The sequence below is a fragment of the Perna viridis genome, chromosome 12, assembly GCF_037379345.1.
Source record: "Perna viridis isolate PV_CMFRI_1.1 ecotype Kerala chromosome 12, ASM3737934v1, whole genome shotgun sequence".
Classification (NCBI taxonomy): Eukaryota; Metazoa; Mollusca; class Bivalvia; order Mytilida; family Mytilidae; genus Perna; species Perna viridis.
Genome location: NC_142456.1, coordinates 36,085,361 through 36,100,069, shown reverse-complemented (window position 1 = coordinate 36,100,069; position 14,709 = coordinate 36,085,361). Strand labels below are relative to the sequence as shown.

General features: G+C 33.4%; 1 protein-coding gene and 1 long non-coding RNA gene across 11 annotated transcripts in view; one reads left to right on the top strand and one right to left on the bottom strand.

Annotated features, from left to right (window-relative positions):
* Positions 1-5,420: 5,420 nt before the first annotated feature.
* On the bottom strand, positions 5,421-10,452 carry LOC148602135 (uncharacterized). 3 transcript variants are annotated; one of them, XR_015917291.1, is made up of 6 exons: positions 9,422-10,452; positions 8,966-9,013; positions 8,522-8,632; positions 6,978-7,153; positions 6,499-6,625; positions 5,421-5,597 (listed from the first exon to the last, which is right to left on the bottom strand). It is a non-coding gene; the product is annotated as an uncharacterized LOC148602135 (long non-coding RNA). The 3 variants fall into 3 exon arrangements; XR_015917290.1 differs by having other exon boundaries at positions 8,966-10,452; XR_015917292.1 differs by lacking the exon at positions 8,966-9,013.
* A 35-nt stretch (positions 10,453-10,487) lies between these two features.
* The window catches only part of LOC148602130 (E3 ubiquitin-protein ligase TRIM45-like), a 113,490-nt gene continuing 109,268 nt past the window's right edge, over positions 10,488-14,709 (top strand). For all 8 annotated transcript variants that reach the window (XM_088556316.1, XM_088556319.1, XM_088556317.1 and 5 more), the window contains exon 1: positions 10,488-11,297. In XM_088556316.1, coding sequence (XP_088412442.1) covers positions 10,492-11,297 — 806 coding nt within the window. In that variant the 5' untranslated portion in view covers positions 10,488-10,491. The remainder of the gene's footprint in view (positions 11,298-14,709) is intronic.

The following is a 14,709-nucleotide window of genomic DNA, read 5'->3' as shown; positions in this document are numbered from 1 at the left end:
CGAGTTTCAAAATGAATTAAAATGTGTGTGGAATGTGCGTAAAATTCAAAATGAAATAATAATACTAATATACATATATAATAAAATAGAGATATCGGAAATATTTTTAAGGCAGCATATGCGACGTATTTTCTTATAATCCCGGACAAAAAGCCTGTCTCTTAGGTAACGGTGGTGTCTTATAAATTCGGAATAGTCGCTACTATCTCGACATACCTTAACATCAGGGAAATGTATACACCATACGCAGAACAGCTGGTATATATTACTGCACAATAAAGGAAAGTTTATAGTTTTAAAATTAAAATCGTCTCATTTGTCATACATTTTTATACTAAGAAGACTACTGTCTTTAAATTCGGGGTGAAGGTCTTGATAAGACGCGAATGATATTGTGTCAGTAGTCTATCGTTGAAAGAAATATCGATATGTGAAATTAAAGGATCAAGCCACTTTACCTTTTATTTTATTTTCACGATATTTTGAAGGAAATCCAATTCATAAAAATGGTAACAGATCAGCTAGGAGAGAGGCATAGTAAGGCCAATGCAGATACTTTATTAAAAATTTGTTTCGTCAAAAGTGATATGTTCTTACATACTGAGAACTTATTGCTCGGTGAAATATGTTTGTTTCTTTTATTGTCTTGTATTGGTAATATATGTAGAATTGTAGCCTAAAACATAAACTATGTGAGTATAACAATCCTTGTTTCTGCGTTGTAGATGATTTCCTTCAGACAGGGTTTCAATTTATCTTTAAATAAGGCTGTACATGAAGTTAAAAGTCGAAAAGTTAAAAAGATATATTTTTTGCAAAGGAGGAAGATTTAAGATTATATTAAAGTTTTTTGAGTTTTTCAGAATCCACATATGGTTAATACTAGTACCAGATTAATCAGTTTCACGGAAGTTTGACTGCCCTACCTTTACTGTGGACAAAAGTTAGGTGAGGTACGCGTCAGCACTTTTGTTGAACAAGTGGATGATCCTTCTATGTACCTTTGCTTAAGTCGAATTTTACGTAGTCCTAAGAGAACATTCGATGAGACCATTAAAGACTTGTGGTTAGTTAAGATTACATCGTTGCTGAACGCATTGCGTTTGTCTTTAGAATTACTCGAATATAAGTTATTCCTACCACTGGCATAAAGCATTCATAGTATTGCGTTTGACATATAAACACGATGTTGTTATTACCTTTGATCACAGGAACAACAACATATGTCTCATGAGAGAGTAATCAAGGGAACCAAGGTTATAGCGGTAATCAAAAGAATGCAATCCAGGGACAACGACCAGACATGGAAAACAGAGATACACAACAAAGACCATAAAGTAACTAAAATCATACATACAAAATAACAAAAGCAAATGAGGAACTTGGACTCCACTAAAAACTGGGAGCATGGACCAGGTGCACTGGTAGGGTAAGCGTCCACTGCTTTTCTAGAAACACCCGCCGAGTTACTCATTAATGGACAAGTCCGGGGCAGACGAAAGAGGAAAGGAAAACTATGACACGTTGAACAAATCAGTTTTCATGGCGCAGATGAATACACCGTAACGATCCACGAGTTCATGATGAAGAGAGGGGAAATATTTCGAGTAGTGATTTAGGTCGATCATGCATGCAGCGTTTGTGGTTTGAAATGCGACGTTGTACCAAAGACCTAACTGTCTTTTAACTAATCTGACAGTGATAGAAGTTCTGGTTTCAGTTTCCTCTCTCCCTCTTTATCCTCACTTTTCAATCGCGTCCAGCATGATTTTAAAATGAAGGTTCCAGATATCATTTTTCGAAGCTTCTCATGTTGAGACCTCCAGTGATTGCATAGCTAGAGGGGTTGTAAACAGAGACGATTAGGAAGATTTCTGATCTTTCACTGATATTAATAATTATGTTTTTCGAAGAAAATATTCACAACAAATACATTTTGCAGCGTTTGTGTAACATTGAATAAAAGATAAAAAAAAATAACTGACGAGAAAAAAAAAAATGATGTACCGCAATCAAATATTACATAATGCAAAATTAATAACAAAGTGTAACTTTATTTTACTTTCATGTAACATTTTGATTCTCGTTTTAGTTATGAGGAAGAGGTATTTTACGTGATTATTTCAATAATTTGAATAAATTTCTACTGAGACACTTTCTAGTAATTCACACCACCGAAAACTGTAATATATTTGTTCTTACTGAATACGCCTGATACATTCTATCACATTCAGTTGAGTTCAAACTAAAACATATCTGCAAATACCAATGCAATTATACAGCTTATCGTTTATTGTATCGATATCGCATCTCGATTTTTCGCCTTGAAAATTCTTTACTCAAGCAATATTACAGATGATCGACGCGACAAGCAAAACAAAAGCATGGACATATTTATCAAGCCATATTCAGTATTGTGAAACGAGAACTCGATTGTCTTAAAGACTTTACTGTATCATAAATCACTCAGCTGTACATTGATGCATTTCCTCATAATCTTAATCTTAATATCAATGCCTTGTATTTTTTGTATTGTTTAAACTTTCGTTTCCGTATTCTTAGCATTTTTATAACAGTTTCATTGAATTATTGTTTTTCTTTCTCATAAAACTGTAATACGTCATTGAACAGTCGCATTGGGACTTTATCAGCTGTATAGACCCTTGGCCAATACTACAGCCTCGAACCTAATACAGACTCTTAATTTGAGAATAGTCATTTAATAACACAATGTAAAACTACGATTACATATATTTAAACCACATTTCCTCGTATAAATCAGCAATAAGCGTCAATTAAAAAGGGGCTTACTGGTATTTAATATAAGTTGAGAACCCTAAGGAGACACTGTTTTGGCTATTTAAAACCAGAGCAACACATTATTGTATCTATGTGAAGAAAGTTCGATTTAATACAAATAAGTAAGGATTCAAATTAAAACATTATGATGAAAAGAAGACAAAAAACACATGTTTACTGATCCAATACCACTTATTAAGAACTATAATAAACAAGACTATGCTTATGTCAAATAGGTGGTTGACATTCTAACACATATCTAAGTTTGATTAAACGTAAAAGTGTGAGACACAGTAATTTATATTTTGTTTTAAATATAACCAGATTAATCTTTTTTTCCTGGAAATGTTCAAAGTTTTTGACCGCTTGTTCTTTTGGAAAATAAAATTAGAAAAAAAATGTTAAAGACTTTAAAAATATACACTTATAAAGAAAAGGTATGATGAATGTGTCAAACAAACCCAGCGGTATGAAAATATCAGCCAAGGCCACTCATAGGTCTTCAATCAACGACCAAGAAATCCCAACACCACAGGGTAGGCTGCAGCTGGCTCCAATACATCATTTTTCACATGAACAACAAAAGAGATGCTCTTATATACTCAAGTAACAAAATAAACCTAAGATGACACCAAACAAGACATATAGAGGCAAGAAATTCCTGACTTGGGACAAGCGCAAAAAATACTTTGGCCTAATCACAACCCTCCCCTTAAAAATATGACCACTGTGAAAAAAAAACCTTGTTACAATGAACATTAAGAAACTAAATACATATTACACAAATGTACAATCTAAGGACTACAAGCAGTTAACTGACATGTCAGCTTCAGACCAGTTTAAACCTACAAAAAATGTCCCCATCGAATGTAAAACCCTTATTCTTCCAATGTAGGGTTGAGAACCACGGTACATCATATTTCCAACAATAAGAGCACAATCTATGTCATGCCAAAAATTGCTTTTTAATATAGTTTTTTTTTCAATTCCTGGGTAAAGACCGTGTGAGCGAAAAAAAAATGCTATCTTAGAAGATTTGACTACAATATCATAACTATATCCTGCGCGAATGAGCACATTCAACGGTTAAGTAAATTTAATGGTTGAGCATCGAACATACCGAGCTTTGAATACAATCTTACCGTAAAACAAAGGGTTAGAGATACCAGCACGTATCAATCCATTATAAGTACATATGTACTTGAGGGGAAAAACATGTAAATGTATTAATTAAATGTTAAAAATCAACAATTAAAAAAAAAAAAAAAACAGTCGGGATACTACAGACATTGTGAAGTCAGCCTCATATTTGGACCTACACTTAGAGATCGATGGTAAATGAAAACTTTTGACAAAACTACAGCAAACACGATGATTATTCACTCCGTATTGTTCACTTTCCTTTCATCTGAGGTAAAATCCCTTCAGCACCCGCCTATGGAGTTTTCATATCACAATTCATACGTTAAGCCAGAGCTGTCCGTAACTAACTCTTTGTATTGCGCTAGACTTATCACAATAAGGCTTCTAGAATAGGGCTATTTTGCTACAAGTTTAAAGTCATCACTACAGAGGTTTCATGGTCGTCATCATGAACTCGTAGATCGTGTCATATATTTCCTTTCCTATTTCGTTTACCCTAGTCTTGACTTTTTATGAGCAACTCGGCGGGTGTTTCTACTAAATCACATGACGCCTGTCCTATCGATGCACCTGGTCCATGCTCTCAGTTTTTAGTAGAGTCCGAGTTGCTTATTTACTTTTGGTACTTTCTGTGTATTATTTTGGTCATTTCATCTTCTTTTGTGTGTGTGTGTCTGATTTCCATGTTTGGACTTTGTCCCCGGATTACGTTCTTTTGATATCCGCTGGAATTTTTATTTTTCTTGACTACTCTTTTCCGAGCTTTTGATATTAAAAAGCTTGCTAAAGTGATTTCCTGGTTATATATAGATTCCTTACGTTAAATTTCGAAATATTGTTACAGATACGATCAAATCGAACCCATTGTGTTATGTAAACACTATATAATGCATGGTGACAAGGGACGACACCATCATAAAACGGATAGTTGACTAAAGAGAATTAAAAATCATCACTTTTGGTATTTGATTTACTATTATCTATAATAATACTAAGATCAAGAAAAGATCTTTTTTTTTTAATATCCGCTTTATTCAATGACAGTTAAACAGGATACAAGTTCTTTGGTATAAACATTGCAGCCATCGTTGTTTAGAGCCAAAAATCGTCCAAATATCTACAGGTGTTATTACATTTTCTACCGAATAATATTTGGAAGAGTCTTTATTTATTCTAGCCATAAACTATGATTCGTAACAGAACAGAACAGAACAAGGTATGCAATAAGTGTTGCATAATTAGTGTCCTGCCGATATAAACGGTTTCGTAAAAGCATATAAAATGTTGTTTAACAGTAATCAAAACATCAAAACTACCACTGTCTTTATCGATAGAGGATGTCTTTATATCGGTTAAACAAATAACCAAGAAAACAAAAGAAATATTCGTTTTACACACTTCACTACAAGAATATAAATTTCTTGACACTTTAGAGACACGAATTATTAAATGGATAGACTTGAATATTATTCATTTTATTAGTTTATTTTTTATTCATATTCAATCAACCGTTTACAAATCCTTGCTCTTTACAGTCAGTGTAAGTTGACACAGTGTGTTCATTAGGACATCAAAAACAGGCAAATGCTTTCCTTCCGATCACGTGATTATTTTCACAATCAAACTTCTCATGTCCATTTACAATACCAATGTACCTACAATTCAAAAAAAAATATACGCAAAATTGTCGTCTTAATTAGGATTTGTATTTACACTGTCTTAGCACAGGTTCTGTCTACTACTGTAACAGTAATATGATCTTAGACTTTGCTCATGAAAGGCGAACATATTTATATTCAATTAACAGTTAAATCTTTTGATAATATACGGCAAAGTTGTTGTAATGCTACTGTTTTAACCTAATCCCTCGACCAACGGCAAAATACTAAATTTCCTTTAACACACAATGCGCATCGGTCAACAATAATTTTCTTACAGCCTACGTCATTTCCAAAATACGTCACTTCTGTCAGAACAATTTTGAGCCACTTATCTGTCAGAGTATCTACGTATATAGGATGTGGCCAACGCTCCGTCGAACAAACTTTGAAGATAGATACATTGTAGTAAAAACAGGAAGAAAAGAAAATTATACATTTCAACATATGAGTATGAGCGGCATGCTTGTATTTTTGTATATAACAACCACTGATCGATACCACTGTTGGTGGAACAATTGTATTTACCAGCAACAGAAATAGACTTGTCTGACCTGATTGATATCATAGATTATTAATCGAAATTGTGTATTTTAGGATTTTTGATAAACCTTAAAACTCTGATGCTCCATTTATTGTATTGTATTTGGCAGAGCTGTTAGATTTGACTACATTTTTCTATATTTATTGTTTAAAATAAATTCTGTATACATTCGTTTTATTTAGGTATTCCGATGTATTTATTTTAACTGCTGCATGTGATGGTTTACTCTTTAACATACTTGTAAAGCAAACCAAAATTTGAAAAAAAAAGTAAATAAGTTGTATTCTTGTATTATTCTACCTCGTAGTGAATATTATAAACGTAATTGATATAAACAGATTTTTGTAAACTAACTTGCAAAAATTGAGATAGTCACAACGTCCCTGTGTCCAACCATATTTTGGCCTGGGCAAAGAACCGTCAGAACAAGTTCTAGAATTTGTCATTTGTCTCTTGTTTCTGTTGATAGGAGGAAGATTCCCTGAAAAAAAATCAAGTATATTGTTCGGGAAAACGTGAAAACAATTGGTTTTGCACCACGAAGTGGGGAAAAACAGAAAAGACAGTACATTTTTTAAACCTGGAAGGAAATTAAAAAAAAAACAATTAAAATATGTAATGATTAATTAACCATTAAAAAACTCAGAATTTCATTTTGGACTATTTTATGACATACTTTTCTAAAAGATAATCATCAAAATGATTTAAACGTCATCGTAACTACCGTGTTCAGTAAGTAAGCTATTTCAGGTACATAACTTAGCAATCAACTGTAATAAACTCGACTTAAACAGAACTAAAGAGTAAAGTGAAAGAAGAAATCTATATCTCACCTGTAATGAACTGGGCGTCGTTTGGCAAGAGTACTATAGGGTACAGTGGACTGACTAATAAAATCTCTCAGGTGACTGCTTAAGAAGACAAGATCAATAATCTCTGTTCCATTAATGATGAAATTATAAAGCTTCTTTGTTACTTGGTTCTCATTCATGCTGTTAATTCCTTTATTCTAAAAAAAAAAAAAAAAATTTATGTTCAAGTATATGTTTCGGAAATATTTGATTTGTCTTAAAAACTGGTTTGTTCTCTTTGTAATAAAGTGTCAGATAATAATGAACGGAGAATATTCTTCGCAGAAAAGCTTTTACACCAGAAATATCGATATCACAAACTTATTTACTAATTTGTTTTACCCGTTACAATCGTTTGATACAAAAATATAATAAAACATGCAGCTTTTTAGTTAAAAAATGGTTTTGTGTCACCCAGTTCATTATCAACACAATCTATAAAACACATTCTTTCCAAAAACATCCGAGAAATTTATCAAGTTTCCTTAATGCCTTTAATGAATTTATTCGTAAAGGATGCTATTATAAAGTCATTGTCCATTCTTGGAACATTGGTTTCAAATATATAGTTCTTGGTATAGGTTCCCTATACTTTGTAAGAAATAATTCCAAATCATCTTTCAAATATACAGAGGAAGATGCTTACACAATGCTTGGAATTTTTAATCGACAACATGTTTGTCCAGTGTAGTGGACGTGTTTTTCAACAAACGGTCGGCATTCCAATGGGAACAAATTGCGCTCCTTCACTTGCTAACCTATTCCTTTACTCTTATGAGGCTGACTTTATAGCTGATCTGATTAGAAGGAAAGAATATCGTTTGGCTGCTAGATCCTTCAATCTCAGTTTCCGCTAAATAGATGACGTATTATTTTTAAACAATCCTAATTTCGGGGATTTGATACATCGCATCTACCCAACAGAACCTGAGATAAAGGATACTACAGACACTGTGAAGTCAGCCTCATATCTTGACCTACACTTAGAAATCGATGGTAAAGGAAAACTATTGACCAAACTTTACGACAAACGTGATGACTTTTCATTCAGAATTGTCAAATTTCCTTTCATCTGTGGCAACATCCCTTCGGCTCCTACGTATGGAGTGTTCATATCACAACTCATGCGTTATGCCAGAGCTTGACCTTACATTAAAATACTAGGCATGTGCATGTCCACTGTCAGAAGTTGTTGATCATTAATAAGTCATTATGCCTGATTTGACGTTACAATTAATTCTGAAGAAGTGACATTGTTCTGTAATCCTTGATTTTAATCCTTTTGTTGTGGTGGCCTTGCAGAGCTTACTTATAGGTGTGCTGAAGACATTTTGATGAAATCTGGACGTATTTACTATTATGTATTAAAGTTATACGCTGGTGCATTTGTCGCCTTTATGGTTATGAATTATCATGCATTCAAAAGGTGTCTTCTTAGTCTTCGTGGTTATACGTTTTACTTTTATATTGTAGGTATTAACAGGTGTTTTTTACATGACGTGCAAAAGTTTATGAAATATTCTTACCCACATATGACCAAAACTTCTGATAGTGACCCCAGGGTCGGGATATACAGATCTGTCAATGTTTTCCATAAAACATTGACGAAGTTCAGGCCAACACGAGATTTGTTTTCCCTGTAACAAAAAGTATCTTTTTTTCTCGCCACCTAAGGTATGTGCATTAATGTTATGTTAGTGAAAAATCAAAAACTGACCATGTAAAAGGTGGTGCAGTTCAAAGTTCGTTGTATGATTTGTATAAGACAAAACGTATTTATAGCAAACTTTAAAAGTAAACCAACAAGGAGAGATGAAAAGAACCGAGATTGTAACAGGAATCAAAGGAGTGTAAGCCAGGGACAAAGACCAGACAGGGAAACATTAACACACTACAAAGAACGTGAAATAACCAAAATGAGAAACGTACATAGAAACAGTAGTAAATGAGCAATTCATACTCATTATTACCTTGTGTTCTAGTAGGACTTGATATCATGATGACACTACATTTCTCTCCTGCAGGAAAACTACCCAAACTATTGATTTTGATCTTATCAAATAAAAGTTATGAATTTCTAATATTGATTGTTAAACGACAATCCAAGACAAGCGGAAGCTTTTTACTAACAAATAACACGACAAAATATTTAAATGAACGTTTTAGTAGAAAAGCAGAGAATGCGTATCCTACCATTGCACATTGTCCATCCTCCCATATTTCAGTGGAGTCGATTACTTTTGTTACTTTGTACGTGATATTCAATGATCTGCGTTTTGTGTGCCTATTTTCTTAGTCGTGATTTGTTTTTGTATAATATTCTTGATTACCGTTTGAACCCGCGTTTCCTGATTTTATAGTGATTTTTCTTTCTAACAATTTTATATTTAAACAAATGTTGACTAATATTATATCTACAAACTTACCGGAATCGTTTCAAAATCCTATTTAAAATCATGTTTCATTTCCATTTAGGAAAAAAAAGTATATCTGCGTATCACGTTTCCGAAACTGGTATTGAATACAGTTTTGAATACAGATGGACGGCTATCCTTATTATTTTACTACCCCACGTCAAGTGGGTCGTAAAATAAACACACCTCAATTAGTCACATATGTACTTTTTGTCAAAAATATGAATTGATATCCAAGTTTTGTAGGGGTTATTAGCTTCCATTTTATGATACTCTTTATATACGTTAAACGCACAGCACAAAATGTTCAACGAAAAAATACTGAGTTTACATCTGTACAAGTGCCTTTAAATGAACCTTTAGAGTCGGGAATATACATGTAGCACAAGTTTCTATTGCAGTAATAATTCAAGATAAAAGATATGGCATACAAACTAATAACATACAGGATAAGCATGAGATTAGCCTTGACGAAGGGTGAGAATTATAAAAATCCAGTCAGATGAAATTTGAAATTAATAAAGAAACAACACAAAATACGTTGCAAATATAAAAAGTGTTTTCAGTGTTTAAGGTGAGACGTGAAATTAGGCAGGACCAAATCCCTTCAGCTACAATACAGTAAATCAATATTTTATCCATATGTCATTTGACGGCTCTAGAATTAAGTTGTTGCCCCACTATTATCGGCCACTGCACGCTTACCATCTGGTTAATACATACAACTTTGGAGATGCTCGTGATAAAATGATTACAGAACACACTTAAGATCCAGCTCCTTGTTTGTTGGTGTGTTTTTGCTTGACGAACTGTCTTACTAATATATCACTTCTCAGTTTTACATTTCAATGAAATATCAATAGGCTAACTATTAATTTAACTAGAATTCGTATATGTTTTTCTCAGTTGATTTTGGTTCATCCGACTCGAGAAAGTAACTTTACAAATGACTGCACCCATGAAATTGTAAAATAGTATGATGTAAATCTAACCAGGAAACTATAAGATAACGGCATGCAATACATAAAACGATAAATATTTATCCACGATAAAGAATTACCTGGTTTACATATTTAAATCACATGATATATTTACCTGTGGTTCAGTACAGTAAACCAAATATGGCGCAGGTTTCAACGAAACGGTGTGAGATCTGTGAACAGGCACCGGGAACTCACTTTTGTTTGGATTGTGAACAATACTACTGCGACAACTGTAAGGTTCTTCACAAAAAGCAGAAATCTACGCGTAGTCACGAGTTTCAGTTGGCAACAGAAGTGATTCCGGAAGTAAAATCAAAATGTGATGATCACAATGAAACTTACACTTTCGTCTGCAAAACATGTAATGTTCCCGTTTGTAGCAGTTGTGTAACAGGAAAACATAATGGTCACAAATTCTCCGCAATCCATGATTTTGTTACAGAATTTCGAGAGGCTAATTCCCTGAAGTTGGAGCCAAAGATTCGGAACCTTGAAAGTAATATTAAGAACGTATCATCTGGGCTTCAGAAATTCGAAGGCGAAGTTGCACATGTTATCAGGGCAATAGAACAGGAAGGAAATCGTATGAAAGCAATGATCGATTTATGTATTGCGGAAAAGATAAAATCAGTACAAGGCAAATCGAAACAAGAGAAAATGAAAATTGAACGGGTTTTAAATTCGATGAAATCAGAATTGAAATCAATGCAAACCATGGACACTGAAAGAAAAATGCTAAAGAAAGCCCGCCCAGATGGTGCTTTGATAAAGAAACTCCAGGCCTTACAAATTGATATTGATCAACTGACCCCCACAAAACCACCGGAGATACCGTCTATAACATGCATTCCAGGCAAAGTCAAGGAAAATGATGTTAAGCAGCTCCTGGGGACTTCTGTTTTCAGGTTTGTAACTTTTACATGCAAAGAAAATACATGTTTTATTTAATAAAAAGCATATTTCATACTTTTTGGCAAGTACGTAAGAAACACCACCATTTATTTATCGGTCTCAAATTAAATTTGATCTAAAAATGTTACAACTATACAGCGGTTGGCCAGATATGATAGATATTTATGTTATTAGGTGATTCTTATGGGGGGTACCCATAAACTGCAAGACAAAATCGAAACAAAAAGAAATAAATCGAAATAAAGCAAAACAAATCGAAACAGGAAGAAACAGAATGAAATAATCAAAATGAAATAAAAAAAAAAGATATTTAACTATAGTTTGCACCAAAAGTTTGCATTGATATGAAGTTAATTTTTTTGATAAAAATAAAATCGTCTACCTATACAAGTAAACTGTTTCACTGTTAAACTGAAAAATTCCAAGTTTTCCGTAGATATAAGTTGCATTAATGTATTGAGGAAGGTTAATAGAAATGTATATTTTAAATGAAATCTGATATGAATTTACAACAACAATACATAATAAAACACCTCCATATATTTCGGTAAAGTAAAAGCTGATGACTATTCATCAAATAAGGTTATGCCATAAGTTGCATAATATCTGGTTGTCTATTTGTAGCTTTTTATAGCAACGCAACTTTGCCTATTGAATTTAATATTATTATTTATTATTGTTTAAATTTTATAATAATTTCAACTTCAATTATTGACAACTAGCTAATTAATAGTAAATAAGCACTTAATGATATTCGTTTGTCCTGAGACATAGTCATATATATATATATATATATATATATATATATATATATATATGCGCCCTGGCCGTTTTGGGCGAATACGATATTTTCCGACGTTAGTAGAATTTGTTTGGTCGAAAATATTGATTAAGTTATGAGGCATTTTTTTAATATCGGAGGTTATATAGTGTAATTTTTTGCTGGTCAATCGATTGGTCAGTTGTATTTTAAGTTTAATTTGATGAAAAAAAAATTCTCCCCATCAAATTTCGCCCTTATTATATAATACTCAAGTGAAAAAAGTTGTTTTGAAACATGGATATGTTGGGGGAACCAGGAAAAGAGGTTCATTTTTAGGGTAAGTGTAATACATTATCAACAGCAGCATTTTCGTTGAGATTTTACCACCATTTCAATAAAGAAAGACACTTATTCAAAGGATTGAAGAGCAAAATTTTCTCATGAAAAATTCTACGATTATTTGGGACTTGAATGTTCCACAACAGAACCTCGAACGATAGCCACACCCATATGCGTTTTTTTTTTTTTTTTCTGACTGTTATCCGAACATAAGTCATTCCAAACAGGTAACCATCCTTTTGCTATAAGGAATTTATCGGACCTTTTCATAATTAAGGATAATTAAGACCCGAGACGATTTGAATGTGTAATGGCAGTACAGGCAGGTAATCAAGTCAAGTAAACCTTATTTAAAGTCGATAAATCAAACAGGAAATATAAGCTCTGTACAACTTTTGAAATCGTCATAGTGTAATTTTTGCTGACTTACAAAATGTACACTGCTCTCGCAGATTCATCAGCGGTAAGACCTCACTAACCTACATTCAAAACAAGGACGTCCATTTTAAAAACATTTCAGGTCATTTTGTATTGGTCCAAATTTCCTCTGACACTGCAACCCTCTTCTTTTTATTTGGATATTGATATGCCGGGTTGGGGTCAGAATGATGTGCCATACAAAAAGTACCGCCCTTCAACTGCTTGTATTTGTAACAACTTTCAAGAATCAAGTTGAAATTGTGCATGTCATATCTACCTAGTTTGATTCCAGGATCATTTTCCTGTATGCTGATACCAAATTTGCTACAAAAATTACCTTTTTTTTTGAAGTTTTGATCATTTTCCATTTGAGACCCTGTTTTGTTGACATTTAAAATGTTTTAAAATTTTTGAACCGTAAAAGAGAGCATGTTACTTTTGGAACGGAAGGGTAGTACACACGTGAGTTTTCTGTGGAATTTTGAAATATTCTGTTAGATTCCAGTCTTAAAAATCGTTTCTGCTCTGTTCCTTCCATAATGTAATTCTTGTAGTTAATTTGGTATTAGCATACAGGAAAATGATTCCAGAATCAAAGAGTAATCAAGGGAACCAAGGTTATATTGGTAATAAAAAGAATGTAATCTAGGGACAAAGACTAGATATGGAAAACAGACATTCACAACAAAGAACATAGAGCAGTGTGGAAAACAACCGCTCGCCAAATACGAGTAGATGTGTATTTTGGCGAGTTCTCATTTGCTTACACTCGTCAATTTGGCGACCATCAATTGATTGGCAAGGTCCAAGGAAAGTTAACCAGCCAACAGGTTACTTAGTAAAACATCCCTTAACATCATACATTATAAATATGTTCCCTTCATTTTAAGAAGTTTAGCTTGAATATTTCAAGTGAATTTTGGCATGATATGCACAATTTTATTGACTTGTAAAGCATTGTTTACGATCTGCCATTTTAATTTCTGGTAAATGGGATGCGCCAAAACCTAGGCGACGGTCCTGATCTCGTATTAGTATTTAAACGAAATTATCTTGGTAATTTAAGATTTGTTACCTTGCAAATTAGTTGTTTATTGCTAAAATAAAAATGAACAAGAAATGGAGTACTTATTTTGTTACTGTAAAGTACTTGAAAAACTTAAATGGGAGGGTATATTCGAAAATGGAAAAGTTTTTGATAAATTTAAAAACAAATGAAAAGATAGTTGCAGAAAGACAGGAGATAGTCAAATCCAAGAGAAAAAAGATGATAGTACAGAAAAAAAAAAGAAAATGTGGGTAGTTGAATTTATATTTGACTAGCAAGATCAATATTCCACTAGCCAGAATGGCAAGTTGGGGAAAAATGGTTTCTCACACTGTAGAGTAACTAAAATCATACATACTAAGTAACAAAAGCAAGTGAAAAACTCGGACTCCACTAAAAATTGGGAGCATGGACCAGGTGCACCGGTAGGGTAAGCGTCCTCTGCTTTTCTAGAAACACCTGCGGAGTTGCTCATAAAAAGTCAAGTCTGGGTAGACAAAAGAGGAAAGGAAAACTATGACCCGTTGAATAAATCAGTTTTCATGGTGCAGATGGATACACCATAACGATCCACGAACTAGGTAGGTGTGACATGCACAATTTCAACTTGAAAGTCATTGCAAGCGGTTGAAGGGCTGTACTCTGTGGTACCGCTGAATCTCCAATTTTTTGTATAACACATCGTTCTGACCCAACCCTACATATCAATATCCAAATGAAAAAGAGGAGAGTTGCAGGGTCAGAGGAAATATGGACTAATTTTGTATGTGGACCATATTAGCTAAAGGATTGATTTAGAGATAAGCCTCTTGGTGACCTGAGGCCAAGCCCTCCA